The 18,267-nt window shown below is 39.2% G+C and overlaps 1 protein-coding gene across 2 annotated transcripts in view; it reads left to right on the top strand.

The window, feature by feature from the left end:
* Positions 1-18,267, top strand: part of LOC107097990 (diacylglycerol kinase delta-like) — a 117,010-nt gene that overhangs the window by 59,033 nt on the left and 39,710 nt on the right. For both annotated transcript variants that reach the window (XM_015395408.1, XM_015395409.1), the window contains 2 exons: positions 16,593-16,703; positions 16,848-16,928. In XM_015395408.1, coding sequence (XP_015250894.1) covers positions 16,593-16,703; positions 16,848-16,928 — 192 coding nt within the window. The remainder of the gene's footprint in view (positions 1-16,592; positions 16,704-16,847; positions 16,929-18,267) is intronic.

Raw genomic sequence — 18,267 nt, forward strand, 5'->3', positions numbered from 1 at the left:
TCTGCCCACAGCCTGGATCATTTCAAATCGCTTCTTAAAACTCATTTTTATTCTTTGGCATTTACTTGAAGTGTTTTGATAATCTGTTTTTATTAATTAGTACTATTGTTTGTCCTGTACAGAACTTTGGTGCAGTTTTATACCTGTTTTTAAAGTGCTATATAAATAAATTTGACATTGACATTGAGGTTGTTGGGATCAGTGATGGTTATAGTCTTCCAGCTGCTGGGAGGAAGGATGTGTGATAATGCTCCCTGGTGCATTTAAGGTGCAGCAGTCTGTCACTGAAGGAGCTCTCCAGTTCTGGAACATCTTCATGCATGAGGTGGGAAATATTATCCAACTGAAATGTTAATTTAGTTAGGATCCTTGTGTTTCCCACCTCCTGCACTGAGTCCAGAGGGCATCCTACCACAGACCTGGCCTTCCTGATCAGCTGATCCAATATTAACAATAATTAGTGCCACATGGAAAACATTTGACTGATTATTGTAGCCATCTTCTTCTTCTTCTGATGTTTTAAAACCATCTTCTCCTGATATAAAGCAAGTGTTAAAAAAGAGGCTTTATTTAGGACTCATCTTTATTTAAGCTGTTGCCTGTAATTGTAACACTTTACCCGCTTTAGAAACTGTAATAATATTACGTATTATATTACTTTTTTATCCCCACCCTGACTGACATGTTAATGAGACTTAATGAGATAATCATAGGAGCTCAAGTTCAGTCATATTTCATAGAGTGCATGTGTAAATTAAGTTTAATTATGTAACTGCTGCGTCATCATTCTGACGGAGTCTTGGCCGCCTCCAGCGGTACCGGGCGGTGCTGTTGGCCTGGGGGGGGTGGATGCTGTACGGCGCCCATAGAAACAAAAAGCTGTGCGTGAATGGAGGCTCCTCTGATACTGTTCCCAGGCAATCTTCGGCATCTAGAGGGGAAGCACTGCCCTCTGCAGGTGAAAATGAGGAGAGCACTTTAGATGCTTCCTTGCTAAATGCTGAAACATCCCCAGCAAACTCCTCCCGGCACCCCCCGGCTTCCATACCTTCTCCAGCATCGTCTGTGGCTGCTAAACCTGCCGATGGCACCACTGCTGCTTCAACCACGTCAGCCTCTTCTACCCAGGGGGCTACCATCCTCACAGCATCGTCATCATTGTCCTCTTCCTCCCCTGAGCCAGGAGAGGCGAGTGCTTCAGGAGCTGGAGGCAGTAGTAGCAGCTCAACAACAACTGCTGTTTACTTTACCTTATAAAGGCTGCACTTTGAAAAAATAAATTGTCGAGAGAGCTATTTTAAACTCAATTTATTTTCTTTTACACTTGCGTACACAAAATGACAAATTAAATCTAAGTCTAATTATGCCGAAGGTTCTTACTACCTTTCTACTATAGTATGCATATATTTTTAGCTATACCAATCCACTGTGGCTGTAGCTGTATGGCTCCAGTTGCGTTCCTTTCTTCTTTTTTTATTTATTTATTTTTTGAAGGATTAGGATCCTCCTATATATCACCTATGCTAAGTGTCTTTGTCCCTCTGAAGAAGCCTCCCATAGTATGATGTTACCAACACCATTCTCCACTCTGTGGGTTTTACAGGTGGTGTTCAGAGTGCTGTGCACTCTCAGTTGTCCACCACACGTAATGCTTTGTAGAGCTGCAAAATATACTGGAAATGTATGATGATTGCAGTATCTGTTTAGATGCTAATGTTATATTTTGCCAGTTGGACAGAGACTCTCAACAGCAGATGTTCAAATCGGATGCAAATGATACGACCCAAACTGCTAAAGTTCACAGAGGGAAAACAGACAGGCATAATTCATCTTGTCCTATCTACCGTTACTAACACCAAGCAGTCCTTGAGCTTTTTGCTCTTTTCAGAGCACCTCCTTTCATGTAGTTGCTTTGTGCTCTACAAGCCTCGTGTTAACCTCTCAAAACCCACCGGATCGCTAAGGACTGTTTACAAGGGTAAAAGTTTGACCAATATTGACATGTTAGACATCATTGGAAAGCTTTGATTCTCCACAATTCAACCACTAAGTTTGTTTTATGGACACAGCGAGCACCAAAGCACAATTAACACCACAACAACCTACCTTTAAAGGCATCCAAAAGAAGTTTTATAAATACAATCTTTAATTTTTTATACTCCATTCGTCCATAAGGATCCACAGATTAAAGTAATCCAGCATATTTGTTAAAAAAAAACATTCCATGATGGAAAATCGCCACATAAAGTCAAATTTTTGACGTCAGAGAAGCTGGTCATAGCTAATGCTTAGAATCTTGTTAATAAGGCTGACTTCCTGAAGGATTAGCCAGCAATGTTTGGTGTTTTATTTCACATCATCTTCTTACGTACAAGACAAAAGTTTCCGTATCTTTGTATGACTTGATTTAAGTCATGCACAGTCGCTGAAGTCTCACAAGCGCTCCTTGTCTATCAGACAATGACGCACCAAGTAGAGCGATATTAGGCCTCATAGAGTCCTGCTGTTATTGGTTAAAACCACCTGGGCTGTTTGGCTTTGCTGTCATTGAAATAAAGTTTCAAACAAGGGTAGACATGGCTGGGTTGCAGAAAGCCGACAGATGTTGCTGGCTAGTGTAAGAGTGACATACACTGCTGAGACTGGATCAGTGCGCACAGTTCGAAGCTGATTACTAACAATGCGATCATATTTTTGAAATTTGGACTCTGATTTTGTTTTATTTCAATGCATAAGGCTGAAAATAAACAAAAATACAGCTCAGAAAAGGTACTGGACCTAATTTTAGCTTGAAAGCAGCAGTTTCACTTTTTTTTTTCTTTTATAGATTTTTATGTTATTTTACGTTTGTAGATGGTACATTTTGATGTATACACTGATTCTGAAAAACATGGTAAAATACTTGCTTCACAAATGTTTTGTGGCCATTAAAATGCTTCATGCTTATTATTAAGGTCAAATAGTTTAGTAAAAGCATTTGGCATAATCTGGCACATTTGGAGAGGTTTGGAGATGCTGGTGACACCAAACGTTCAAAGCCCCACAGTTCTGGAACTGTTCTAGCTAGAGGTCTTCAAATTTTCTGCATTTGTGGTTGACATGATGTAGAACAAATGTAATGCAATGAGACATGCCTATTCTCAAGCACGTCTTTATTACTTTTATTACTGCTGTTAAAAAAAACTATTATTTTCAAGAAGAAAAAATGTATGAATATGTATGAACTCATGCAGCTTAGGCTGTGTTTTAGTCACATTAGTATTTTCATTTATATTTTCAGAAACTAAAAGGTGTTAGCTTTCAAATTATATATCCAACATGTTCCAGTCAGTTCCTCAGTCATCTGCTTTTTCATTTGGGTATGCAAAATAGGCAAGGATACTTCAAATTAAGTGAGTGTTAGGAGTTAAACTGCTAAAAAGACTTTCAGTAGTTTCTTTTCATTAATGGCTGTTTTCTATCAGTTTTTCCATAGAAGATGGCTTTATAGAATGACAAACTGAAAGGATTCCTCCACCTGAGCTGTGGATATCTGCAGCTTCTCCAGCGTTCCCATTGTCCTTAGCTGCTTCTCTGATTAATACTCTCCTAGTCCAGCCTTGTCCAGTCTACGTATATAGTCAAGTCTTGGTAGGTTTGACTTTGAACCTCTATCCATTTTCAGAGGATAAATTAAATAAAGCTTATTGAGAGGTTGGGAGAACATTATAGAATAAACATCAAAGGACAGAGCAGACAGGTCAGGAATAGAGCTGAAGTTATGTTAAATGGATGTAATCAGACATCAGATTAAAGATGAGCTTCTGTGTCACACATGATATGATTTTATTTCTTTTTAAATGTAAGCACTATTTTTGTTCTACCTTATAATCATGCAATACTTTGTGTTGGTCTGTTAGATCAAAACGTAATAAAATACATGGAAGTTTGTAAATGCAGAATGACTTTATCAGAAAAATTTCAAGTGATTTAAATACTTTAACATGACACTTTATATCTGTAAATTTCCCCCCCTGGATATGGAACAAGCCCTTTAGTGTGAGATAGTAATGCACTGTTTGGCTATGGAAGAGCTGCGTAAAGCTTTTGTCTGATGGGCGCCACTGGTTCGCTAACTGGTTCAAACAGAAACAGTTTTTAACTTCCCTAGTTAGTAAACTCGTTGAATATTTACCCTACTGGAAACTCTATTTTACTCATGGCACTGCATTGTTTCACTCTAGACCACACAGTGAATTAAAAAGGTTCTCAGCAAAGACTGTAACATTGATCAAAAGACTTTTAACATTGTTATCCAGCTTCAGACTTCACTCTTCCAGTAAGGATCCTGTGTTTCCATGCACATATCAGGTAGAGTACGCTGAGTCAAAGTCATTTATTCTAGCACTTAACGTGTCTCGTCCTTTGTCTAAATGGTAGGTGTCACTGCCGGGAAAAATGCACGGCTACATTGCTGGAAAAGCAATAAAAGGGATGATTTACAAGGTGAAACATGCAACATCTTTGCCTCAACTGTCGACAGTGCTTCTATTTTATTCTTTTAGGGTGAGAATCTCCCCTCTGGGCATCTTGCCTAAGTGTTAACCCAAATCATGCATTTTTTCCCAAACATTAAGCAGATATTTATATTTTTTCTGGTTTAAACATTTGGTTTAGAGATTAAACTTTACAGAAGTAATATCAATGATGCAAGATGCCAACTTTTAGAGCTGGATCTTCACTCTCTAAAACACGTACAGGGACCAGATATGCTTCAGTCACACAAACCAAAATCATCACATCCAGATCAACACAAGGATGGGAACATATTTGACCTGTAAAGGTTTGTGTAATTTTGATTTAACTGGATTTTTAATCTCTCATCAGCTCTGGCTACATTAAGTTTGGATTGAGAGCATTTGTAAAGAGCAGTTTTACCTCAGATTTAATGGGATTAAGGTCCAGACAATGTGCCATCTGACCCGAAGGAAGGAAGGAAGGAAGGAAGGAAGGAAGGAAGGAAGGAAGGAAGGAAGGAAGGAAGGAAGGAAGGAAGGACAGTTAACTAATACTGACTTTGGGTGCTTCACTTTGGCAAATCAGGAGCATAACAGCAGCTACTTGATCTTAAACATGGCTGCCTCTCATTGCCCAACTGTCATCGGTTTATGATCTACTATATTAGCTAGAGCTAACACCATTAGCCAAAGCTAACTGAAAATCAAAATCAAATCAGAAGATATTGAGAAACTGTTTAAAGTGACTGTGAAGCATCTTTTAGTTGTTGTAACACACTAATATATATATATATATAAAAAAAAAATGTTATCACAAAGCTTCACATTCTAATATGTGAAGAGCTATGCTCTTTGTAGCATAGCTCTCCATCTGAGTTAGCATCTCTTAGCAGCAGCTTCACAAACATAAACCTCTTATGCCGAGCTCTTGTGATTTCTTTTCATCAGTATTAAAGCCCTCAGGCTCAAAGTAAAAAGGTTTAATGTTCCTTATTATTTTGTCTGGACAGAGCTAGCGCTATAGGATCTAGCGCTATAGGACCTAGCGCTACAGGAACTAGCAATACCCATAATGTTTGTAGTATAAACAACATGGCAACTTGCAACTTTGTTGCAATATTTTATTTACCTTACAGTATTTTAACTGTATTGTACCTACTTTACACCCAGATATATTTTCCACAAATAAAGTCTATTTTTACAACACTTTTTTTAACAACACATTTTACATACACTTTTTTTTAAGTCCGATACCAATTATTTTGAAATCAGTGTAAGTGGTCCCCAATGTTTGCTGCCAGGTTTTAGGGGGCTGATTCTTTAAGCTGATATCTCTTTCTTTTCCTCTATTTACCTGATTAAAAATGAGACAATGCTAACAAATATCACACAGGTGTTAAATTAACCAAGAATAAAAACGTATCAACAAATCAAACAAAACATTAGTGTGTGAATGTGTGCGCAAACATCTGAATATAATCCCCTGACTTGAAAAGGCGCTATATAAACAGAGACGCTATTAAAACACAGGCTAATTACCATTAGCAATGGATAGCAGGAATGCATGCACCTCAAGGCATGGCTGCTGATAAATCAGCCAATGCATGCATGCATTGGCTGATGCTGGAGCATCACTAATATCAGGCGGCCGAAGTATCAGTTTGTCTCTAGTCTCATTAGAGCCGTCTTCATGATTACAGTAGGGGTTAGTGCTGGCATGGGTGATGCGATACGATACGTATCACGATAGTTGGGTCACGATACAATATTATCACCATATCGTAATATCACTATACATTGCAATAGTTTTCCCTGTTGTCAAAATGAAATTTATTGATAAAAATGCGAGTGCTGTATATGTTCATCAGAAGATATTGATCAAATCCTTTGTTGGTATCCATGTTTTTTTTGGGTTTGAGTCAGTCAACGTCTATATATATATATATATATATATATATATATATATATATACACAATATATTATATAGTGCAGCCAAATATCATATATCGCCAAAATGATTTTTCCCACACCCCTAGTTTACAGTCGACTGTAGATGTACATGTGCTGAAAAAACTGATTTCTTGCTTCTGAATACCTTCTCTTAAAGATCAAATTTGCATGACTTAAAATTGTCCTGTCACTAGCTTCTCTGTTCTGAGCCATGGATTTTTGCAGCTCCTCCAGAGGAAACGAAAGCCTCTCGCCTCTTTTGATGAAGAATCTTTGTTTCTCCTCTCTTCTAGGGTAAAAAATCCTCCATCACAGCTGGGTAATTTCCACAGCTCCATTAATAAACATGACTTTGTGAGCTGCCACTGCAAGTTTCCAAAAGTCAAATATCTCTCGCCTAAAAGTTGTTAAACTGGGTTGTTTGAACCTTTGAAGCAGGATCAGTCAGTTTCACATATCAAAGACAACAGCTACATATTTCTGCCTCCATTTTTCGTTCTAACCTTTTTATTAGGGCCAAGGACACATCTCAGATTGACTGTACAGGAATAATGTGCCAGTCTCAGTCTTTTCACATGAGTAGGAATAGTATGATTCATTAGCTGCTAACCAAGGCCTTTGACCCGATTCTGAGATGATTTAATCGCAACTGGTTCAGAGAGAGAGACAGAGAGAGAAAACGTCTCAAGTTTTTGGAAAGCAAACAATAAAAAAGACTGAAAGGTGCTAGTAAGGAAAACCTGACGCATGGTTGCACAGACAAAGACGGGCAACGAGAAGGGGAGCTGGTGTCGGCGGATGAGTGTGCAGGAAGCAGCATGTTTCTGCTCATTAAAGACCGAATTATCCGCCGACTAGAGTAAAAACATCCACATACAAACACATAGAAGAGCAAGCACTGGCTGCAATTTGCCTTGGCTGATGAGACGCTGATTTGACGCTGTAAGCAGTTGGATGACAGCGCAGAGGCAACACAGCAGCAGTGGATACACACACACACACACACACAGAGGCTGCCAGGAGTTAGTGATCGCAGCAACATTTCCAGCTCCTTTAAACAAAGCAGTGCGCCATCACAATCCCCATCATTTTGTCATCTGTGTTTGTGTGCACATGCACCTGCGCACATTTGTATATTTTATACGATACACATTTTAGGATTTAAATCAGCTCAGGGTGCCATTAAAGTGTTTGTTGTTGCTTGTTGCCTCAGCACTGCCTGCACAGGTAAATTCCCTGATCCTGCAGAAGCAGGACGTCACTTTTAGGGTCATGGGGGGGGAGTCGGTGCTTTGTCCAAACAAGGGTAGGTGTGTGAGCCTCAGAGTGTGTGTCTGTCTGCTCTGTGAAGACAGGTTCCTCCAGTTTTATTTATAGCCCGAAGGAAGTGGTTGAGTTTTACTATCAACTTTCAGCCACAGACACTTGCATGATAAGGTGCGTGACTCATGAGGCAGAGTCTGTTTGCATGCTCCGCCTTGTCCTATGCATGAGCAAAGGGGAGAGCTACATTAAGGCAGCACACCTGAGGGGGCGTGGCCACCTCACAAAGGAAGTTTGAGTACAAGGAAGTAGGGAATGTATTGTCCGTAGAGCTGCCGGTGTGAAAGGAGTTGCAACATAGGCTGGGGTGTATATGTGTGTGTGAGCAGGGGGAGTGTGGAAATACATTTGGAAAAGGACAGCTGGGAATATCAAAGATAGAGAAGGGCAAATACCGTCCAATAAGACACACAGGCTGTGTGGTAAAGTTTCTAGACTAAGTGAGGTCATCAGTATGCGCAGATGCTAGGGTTTTGTAGGTCGGGTGGGTGCTGTGCAGCCCTCCTGCTGCGTAGAGGGCCCGGAGAAGACGCCAATCTGAGGCGTGACTATGCCAGTTTGGACTCCAGGTTCTCAGAGGAGCCCCGAGAAAATCTGCTGGTGGAGGAGGTTAGTCTCCCAGGGAACAATCTGGTTCATGTGACGTATTCATTTATGTTAGCATGTGATATTGAGTACATCCTGAATGAGATACAGAGCTTTCTGTGTGCTGTGGTTTTATCTTGGGCTAAAGTCCACAGTGGACAAAGTGTCTCATGGTCTTCAGAGATCTACTCTTCACTTTCTTGCAGATGCTACCAGTAAATCTTTGGAAAGTCGACTGAAGCACTTCTTTGTGTTGTTTAGATCTGGGATTTTAGTAATTCAGCAATCGGAAATTTGTGGCAGAGCTATGCTCTCCAGATTTGTAAAAGCTTTGACCTGCTATTTTTTCTTTAGGTGCTTTAAGAAGATTTATTAAAGCTGTTCAAAGTATCTTTTTTAAGCCCTCCTGCTGTGAGTGGCTTTTAATATCAGAGACAGATGTCATGCCATTGGTGTTACCAGTCGTAAAAAACAGTTTTAATGTTATATAACGGAGACAGATGATTACTGTTTGACTTTTCAATCTTATTTGAGCAATCAGATTTCTACAGTCTGCTCAAATCAATCAGCATGTAGTACGATCTGTAAACAGAGTTAGATTTATCAGCAGCTTTCCAAGTTTTTGAAAGGAAACATTATTTATGTCCATAATAATAAAACAGAGCAGCCTGAATTTGTTTAGCCTTCCTGTTAACTTTTAAAGTCTTGCTCTCTCTCCTAGTCGCACACTCAGGGAATGGCTTCCTTTTAAAACATTTTCTTTACCTTTGTGTTTTGGTCAAACCTAAGCAAGGTGAAATCAAATCAACACCTGATTGTTTTGTTTTTGTTTCGTATTCTGTAAGGCAGAAAACCTTTGCACTATTACCCTTAGACAAACTTTAATGTCATTTCGAACTCACAGAGTGTATACAACACAACATTTTTGCGTACAGCTTACAACATTGTAATGATAGTGCAGTTGGAGTAAGATAAACATTACCAATATAAAGTGTGCCAGTGGTCAGAATATAAACAGTAGAAAAAGAAACCAGTTTAAATAAATGTGGCACAAAATTAAGTAGAACATTTAGTTGTTTCCTACTTAAAAGGACTTTAGGAGTTCAGCAACATTGGTAGTGCAACATAATGTGAGTCCAGTTTAGAGTTTAACAGTTCAACAGTCTGATGGCGGTGGGGAAAAAGCTGTTGCAGAACCTGTTGATTCTGCAGCGAATGCTGTGAAGCCTCTTCCCAGAGGGCATCAGGGAGAACAGTCCATGGTGGGGGGGTGAGGGGTCATTGATGATGTTACGGGGTCAGGGAACAAGCAGCGCTGGGATGAAATGTTCTTAATGGAGGGAAGAGGATCTTCTCTACTCTCCTCACCATCTTCCAGTCTGAGGCGCTGCAGCCTCCACACCACACAGTGAGACAGCCGGTCAGAACGCTCTTTGTGGTGCTTCTGTTTATTAGGCTAAAGTTTTCATTGTTACTCTTTGGATCAAATGGTGGTGAAGTTAATCAAAGCTCCACGTGTTTCTAGTGTTTCGGTTCCTGTACCGCCCATTCTCTCCTGCTTGTTTCAGGCTTTCCACTCTTCCTTTCATTAGGATTTTAATTTAGCTTTTATAGCTAATTATAACGTATTGTTAATCCTTTTTAAACGTCTATATATGAGCCGGTTCTGCAGACTGCTCGCTGACACACCCTGGTTGTTTATGCAGCATTCTAAGGCATGGTAGAAGCAGTAAAATCCGAATATCTTGCAACAAACCCTTTATTAACACTTGATTGTTATACAATTGCTGGGACATTCTACTCAATGGTTTCAGCTACAACAAATATGTAGAAAAGGTGTATTAGAGTTAAAGCTGTTACTCTCATTTTCATGCAAACAAAACAACAATTTTAAGAACTTTCTTTTAAACCATTTTCAAAGTAAAAGACGCAGTAATTTAACAGGGTCCAAGCTCAGAATGTTCTTCCCTCCTTTTAATCTTGGTAATAGTGATTTACATTCGCTGATTTCCAAACGTACGCGTTCCTGTCTTGTTTATATATTAAAACAATATCTAAAGTAATGCAGGGAAGAGTTTAGATTTAAAACTAACCACAAAAAAAAACAAGGCAGTTGAACTATTTTTTTAACATTGGAATGTCCAGTTCTGGGACTCCTGACAAACGTCACCTAAGAAAAATATTTTGAAAGGTTTCCTCTTAAAGAATGCACTGTGGATGCTTGTGAACATAATTGAAACAGCAAAGAACCTAATAAGTCTTGTTTTTTCGACACCTGCGCAGAAGAAGCAACATTTCTTTTTTCTAAAATTTATCATAGATAGCATTTATGTTAAAAAAAAATGTGTTTAAATTGTAGAATGTAACGTAGTTATACAATTTTCAGATGGACCTTAAAAAAAAATCAGAAAACTTCACAGAACACTCCTGTATTGGTTTTACTGAATAGTTTTAAATGCTGTTAGCAGAATAATCATAATATTTCTGCATTCAGATGTTTCCCCCCCGAATAACCAGGCGTTAGACTAAATTTGGATGTTCCATCAGTCTTGATTTAGTCCAGAAATAGTTCTTATAAATTGAGCTGTGATTGGTCGGTCTTATTTAGTTGCAATTTAATCCAATTGGAGACGTTGAAAAAAGATGTTGCAAGCCAAGTTTTCAACACCTTTTCAATTATCTTTACTTTTCAACCAAACGTAGACGTTGTTTGGATGTAAATCATGTCGTCTTTTAATTTTATTTACCAATTTTTGCTGAGTTGGTTAAACACGACCTAGATCAGCTGTGACCTTAGCTGTTTGAGGCATGTTCTTCTATTCTTTGCCTTCACTGTCAGTGGTCAACTTTTATTATCCTTATTATGACGTTGAGAAGTTCCTCATTTTGTCCACAAACATGATTCTTTTGTTGATCATAGCTCTTATGAAGTAGAAGCTGAAGGTCTGTCCTTGATGCAGGGTATATGCTAACAGACGCGTGTGTTTGTATGCGTGTACCCGGCTAGATTCAAACAGATATAACTCTGACAGATTTATGTTGGGGTGTCCTCCAGAGCTCCGGTTGGCTGTGTGAGCGGCGTGCAGATGTGCAGGGTGGTGTGTCAGTATGTCCCTGCTCCACTCCAGGTCTGCAGGGGCTGACTGTTTTGATGTGATTAGTCCCGCTCTAATAAATACACTCGTCTGTCTGACAGCATCTCTCTGAGCGGAGCGCCGAGGAGCCGAGCCTCAGGGTTTGGCTGCTGTGCGACCACAAGTTAACAGATGATGATACACCGCAGACGTTTATGATTTACTGTGTACATTACATGTGTACTATCTGTTTGCCCTCTGCACTTCTCTAGTTCAGTAATTATCTGATTTCCTTTATGGGACAACGTTGAGGACTTGTTTCAAGGACCTCGGTTTCATAAGAAGAAACGACTCTGGCAAAATGCCTGAACGCGTTACCAAAGAGAAATTCCTTGATGGCCCGTTTTAAACAGGCTGTACAGATGTATAGCAATAATCATTGTATTCATAAGTCTGAGTAAACACAAACGTTTATCAGCAGTTCCCATAGAGAATATTGAACCAGTTCAGCTGCTGCCACGCCCAACATTTCAACACTTGGTTTAGCCACTTTCTAATGCTGTGGACTTAACTGCTGCAAAAGGTAGAGGCAGTACGGCTGCAAAATGCACTGTGAATAGTGTGGCTAATATGAATGTGAAATATTCATACCATGTTTGAAGAGCAAAACTTGTCAGCTGAGTATTATGACCTTGTGTTTTTCATGCTTATGTAATATTTAGCTATTTGGACAGAGTCTGTCGGCAGCAGATGCCAGCGGCAAACACAAACGACATTTCTCTAAACGCTCAAAGTCGCAAAGAGATGGAAGAACAGAGCAGAGAGAGGAAAGAAGTCACAAATAGCTGATGTAGCCATCACAATATTTTTTTATGTCATGCAGTCCTACTAGGTAGATTTAGCAGATTTAGATTTAAATCGATCCATTAAAAACAGGTTTCTTTATTGTTGATTAGGGTGATGGTTATGAGGCTCCCCATTTTCAAAGATACAGAGGCTTAGTTCAATAGACTATGTTAACTCTGCTGCAAGATTTCTTTTGTTTGTTTTTACTTTAATGTATCGACATGCATCAAATTCAAACAACTTATGTTTGATAGAATAATTTTGACTCCGCTACAAAAAAAAAATGTATAAAGGAAGCAATTAACTTGATCTAACTGCTTTTATTTAAAGCATGGGTCTTCAACGTTTTTCAGGTCCAGGACCCCCAAACTGATGGCGAGATGGAGCGGGGACCCCCTAATTATATATATTGAATGAAATTGTGTTATATCAAACTGGTCCTACAGTCACTCGATTACAGATGGAGTCATGTAATGAAAGTAATTTCTCCCTGGGATTATTAAAGTATTTCTGATTCTTGGTTGATGGGACAGGTGTTGTGAATGAAACGGTGCCCAGCTTAAAAGAGCTCCTGTGTGTCGCTGAATGTCTGCATTGATGACTGAAAGGCATCTTCTGCCTCCATTTACCTGTTTAATACAGTGTGTTTAATTCCTGTTTATGTGTATTTAAAGACTTTTCAATTAGTGGAAAAATTGCAGGGGGGAATATTAAAAAAAGAGTGTTATCAACCAAAACTTTGGCGAACCCCATGCAGTACCTCCGTGGACCCCCTAGGGGTCACGGACCCCCTGTTGAAGACCTACGATTTAAAGGTATAGAGGAGGATCTTTTATTTCTGGGTGGATCATCTCAATAAGTGGTCCTCCTTATTGTCAATCATTCTGGTGATATGTTTACATAAGGCCGTCCTACGTGCTCGTCCCCTGTTAGCTATCTTTTTCTACTCATGTGCACTTTCAGGCATATATCTGTGGTGAGTTACGGTTTCAGACAATCATTATAGTTCACCTTTATCACCTCGGTTCTTTGAATATTGCCGAGGGTCGTAAGAGAAAAAGTGTTTACGAGAAGAAAAGAAAGGCCTAATAAGAGGCAGATATATCCCAGAATGCTTTGCACAGAGAGCTCTTCTCGCAAAGCATTTGGTGTCACAGCTGCCCGCAGTCGACATAGGCTGTCATACCCCACACCGACTGCGCGGTGAGGGAGGAGTTACGTGACCAATGGAGCAAATAGCCGTGATCATCTGTCCGAACGGTCAGTTAACTGACTCTATTTAGTGATTTAGGGGTTAGGGTGTACGTTCGGACAGCTTGTATGAGCTATGAGAACAGCAACTTTGAACTAGAGTGTGCATGAAGAGAAATGGGCTCTTGCATGCTCTCGCACCTGTTTAATAGGCGTTTCCTCTCGGTAGCACGTACAGGGAATGTGCATGTGCATTTTTTTTTAAGTGGAGAGGGCGGGTCTTTTAAAAAGATTGCGAAAATCCTCCACAATACTTTCAAAACAGAAAAGAAACAGAAATATTGGTTTTGTTTTTCCAGCTGGAGGGTAAGACTGCAACCACAGCCTGATGCATCCACCTCCATGTTTCACTAATAGGACGGTGTGACCAGGGTGATGTGCATCATTTGTTTTCCACCACACAACATATTTGTTTTGTTTTCTTTATTTTACGACTTTATTTATCTCCAGCAGCTCCTCAGCTGCTTTAGTCCAAACTGAGCTGGCTAGCCTCTCTGATACCAGATTATGTTTACTTTAAAGAATTACTTTCCTTAAAGTTTTGCCTCACATTTCCAAAGTTTTTTTTGTTTATTTGTTTTGGGGCAAACTGCTTTAAGAAGTAAAAATGCAAATTAGCTTGAATCTTTTGTTTGTGTTGGAGCAGCTGCCGCTGTGTTGGATAACCCTGGTTGCTAGAGGGCGATTGTTGAACCCTGATGTTATCTCTGACGTGCTAGCTAGCTTACAGACCTTTACTCTTTGTGCATTTTTTTTTTATTGCCTGGAAGGTGACTGACAGCCCTCAATTTTCTCTTATGTAATTTTGTTGGAGGTCACTGTTTTGTAACTCGTCTTTTTTCTCCCTCTATTCCGACACACTCCTGTTCCCTTTTCCATTTCTCTTGCTAATGATCCATACCATGAGCCAATCTGTCACTGCTGCACCATCGGTCCCTTCCTCTCATTCCCTGCTGTTGTCTCCAACATGATGCCGATAGATTTTTCCCTCCCCTCAAGGGAAGAAGGCACATTTGCTGTGAAAAAACAAAACCCTGGGCAGAATAGTCGGATGGAGTACTGCACGGTGGAGCAAGTGCTGAAAATGAAACACACTGCAATAAGCTGAGCTCAGTGAGATTGTGTTAGTGATTCATTTCATTCATTACTGCGTTTTTTTCCCCACATATTTTCAAACCAAAAAAACTCAGTTACATCTATTTATAGCTCCCTCATGTGTAACAGTGCAGCCTCGTTTCTGATAATTGACTTTTTGTTCCTCGTGGGTTTCCATCCAGATGTGTTTCCTAATATTAGCCATACCTGTACTGTGCTTTAGTTCTATTAGCTTCTTTCTCATATTAAAACCATCAAAATTTCTCATTGTTAATCTGAATTCCTGTAGAGTTTTTCTCCTTTATTGTTTAGGGATGTTTTTAGAGTTAAAAGTAATCGAAACCCAGACAGTATTATCAGTTCATCGACACTTTTACAAAGAAAAATATGACTGCTAACGAGCATGCAATGATCAAAGATTTTCTGCCTTTTTTCTGCTTTTTTAGATGCAGCTGCAAAGACTTTAAATGCAACCTACTACAATTACAGCAAATGTTTTCATTTATAGCAACTACAAAGCTATTATTTTTCAACTTTAAATCTCTTGCTCACAGTTAGCGTAGTGAATAAAGATCATTACCTGGTGAATTTCGCATATTTTCCATAACAGAAGAAGAAAGCTCAAAAGAATAAAGAAAAGCACATTTTAAAATACATTGAGGCTTCCTGTTATCTGCTGGAGTGCATCAGTTTGCTTCTACTCTTATTTTTAGTTGTTCAGGGAACAAACAGACAAAATTAGAGGAAAAAAAAAGAGTTCCTCTGAAACTGCTTACTATTCATTTTACGATCGTCTTCTTGATCCTTCCACACTGAAGAGTGGTGTGAATGCTGAAACCTGGGATCACTTCTCTATTTTGCTTTTACCCATCATTTCCAATCATCTCTCAGTGGATCTATCATTTAGAGACATGCCAGTTGATCCAGGAGTCTTTTATTTATCTGCAGCCGTTGCTGTTAAATATGTTTGCCCTCCAGGAAACCGGGAATCTCTTTGCGAACAGGTTGGACAGGAAAAAGCAGGCATACAGGCTGGATGAGAGAAAGTGAAAGAAATCAAATTTGTAGATGACAAAAAAACAAATGAAAAGACACTAAAATAAGTTTGCTGTTTCTGTACATATATATATATATATATATATATATATTTTTTTTTTTTTTTATATATATATATATTTTTTTTTTTTTTTCTATCATATTGGAAGCGTGCCCCTGATAAGACCAGCTGTGATGTCACCTACGAAGCGATATCAGTCACACCGGTTGACGCACGGTATTTATCTCCGTACTCTCTGCAGCCTGTCATACAGGCTGATATGATCGGAGCTGCTCTGGCCGTCCTGCAGGAATGTCGCTACATTAGATGATAAATGCACAAGTTCAGAGGCGGTAACACGAAACCTGCTGAGAGTTTGAAGATGATATCTGTCTCTTTGCCTGTTTGAGCGTCGGGCAGCGCAGATCCTCATGTTGATGCTGGATGTCAAATCTGAAATTTATCACCCATGACTTGCAGTCTTCTCAGAGCGTGTGCTCATAAACAGAAGGAAAGGAGAAGTAAATGATAACTGGCTGCCGCTGACACAATAGAATTAGTGGTGGCTTTTAGATCCATTGTTTGAATCGTATGTTTTGGTTATGCAAATAATTTTCTGGTTGCTATGGATGGCCGAGCATCGTAGTCTCACATTCCCCTCCTGAGCGGTGCTCCTTAGTTTCCTATGTAGTCTGAAAAAATTATGATGCTCCTAAATTAAATATGTTGTTATTAGGGTGTTAGATTATTTTTGCAACTTTCTCTCCTCCTCTGCTGTGAGTTTGTTTGAAGAAAGTCGTCCTAGTAACAGAATCCACTCTGTTTATGTGTGAAGTCTAAGTAGAATAGCTTTTACATGAGATATTTTGTTTTCTCTTTTTCTCTCTTCGCCTTTTCTCACCTTCTCCACCTTTTTTGGCCATTTCTCATGACAGAAAAGTGTGAAGGAGGGAATCCTGTTAAAACAGACCAGCTCCTTCCAAAGATGGAAGAGGAGATACTTCAAACTCAGAGGGAGGACTCTCTACTACGCCAAAGACTGCAAGGTACAGAAACATGTGAAAGTGCCCCTGCATTGCTTTTAAATACACTATGTTATTAATAATTATGATCATAATCATTAGAAATGTGACTTTATGCATTGAAAAAGCGAAATCAAAGGTGATTGCAGTGTTTGGTTTCCCCATCAGTCCCTGATCTTTGATGAGGTGGACCTATCAGACGCCAGCGTGGCTGAAACGAGCACCAAGAACATCAACAACAGCTTCACAGTAAGCAAATCCCTTTATTTTGAATAATAAAACATTTCTATTTAGTTTTTTCACTTAACAGCCTATTCCTACATTTAAACAATTTTCTAAATCTTACAGATCTGGATGGGAAATAGGGCGTAATATGTTTAATTCTTGTCTTTATCCGAGTAACGTTTTTTCCAGCTGTTATTTTCTGAAATATGATTGTTTTAAAGTGAACAAAGCATTTTTAAGTTATAGTTTCTACAAATCAATATGAATGATAACAAGAATTTATTTAAAAGAATGTTTTTTCGCAACTTTTAACGTCTTAAATCTTATTGTTAATTCATCTATTTACATTCCGAGCCACACAAGTTGCTTTTTAATGTGTTTTAGAAAGCATACGCTCTCTAAATTCACTGTCCAAATGATCAGTAGTTTGTGGCATTTTCTCTGTTTTGATATGACTCATTGATAGTTTGACATTTCATTGCTCTTCATAATTATGTGCGAAACAAATTGGTAGTTGGTGTTATTCTGCTCATAAACAAGGTGGAAAATTATAAAAATGATTAATGGGTCTCAACCATGTAGCTGTTGGTCTAAGCTGGGCTGGTCAGATCAAAAGGACATAGGGAGATGGAGCAGCTAATGCCTTCCTGCTTTTTCTGCTATTTTATTATTTTGAAAAGTGGGAAGGATAAACCTCCTCTTGCATGTTTCCTCTGTCCATAGCGTTCCTTGATAGTGTCGTTTCTAAGTCACCAATTTAGTGCTACTTGGTCCCAATGGAATTTCCCATTGGGAACCTACTATCACTAAGTTGCTAACTGGTTAGCAAGATGCTTCAGAGAAAACGACCACAATCAAACTTGCTTGCAAATCCTCCGCCACAACAATCCGCTCTCTTGATAATCGACCAATCACATTTACTTTATTCACTCGTGTAAAGTGCACTCGGGAGAATTCGAAAATGCAACGTTTTCCTACGACTTGAAGCAGCTGAACCAGAACCAGAGATAAACAAATGAATAACAATAAAAAAAAACTATAATATCTCATAAAACAGTCCAAAAAACAGGAAAAGATAAAACTGTTGCCACTGAAAGAAAGTGTTTCTGTGGTATTGAGTTTTAGCAGTGTGCGCAATATTACCAGCGGTGCAGAAGAGGCGCTCCAAAGGGTCGCTTGTCTTTGTCCACACCTGCACGAACATATTATCCATCACCATTTGTTGTACTGATGAATATCGGTTAGAATTGTTTTTCACCTCACATTAGCTGGAAGCTCAAACCAGTAAAACGAAGCATATTTTCTGTTACCGTATTTTCACGACTATAAGGCGCACTTAAACGTCTTTTTTTTCCCTCAAAAT

Source organism: Cyprinodon variegatus, unplaced genomic scaffold, assembly GCF_000732505.1.
Source record: "Cyprinodon variegatus isolate N-32 unplaced genomic scaffold, C_variegatus-1.0 Scaffold739, whole genome shotgun sequence".
Taxonomy (NCBI): domain Eukaryota; kingdom Metazoa; phylum Chordata; class Actinopteri; order Cyprinodontiformes; family Cyprinodontidae; genus Cyprinodon; species Cyprinodon variegatus.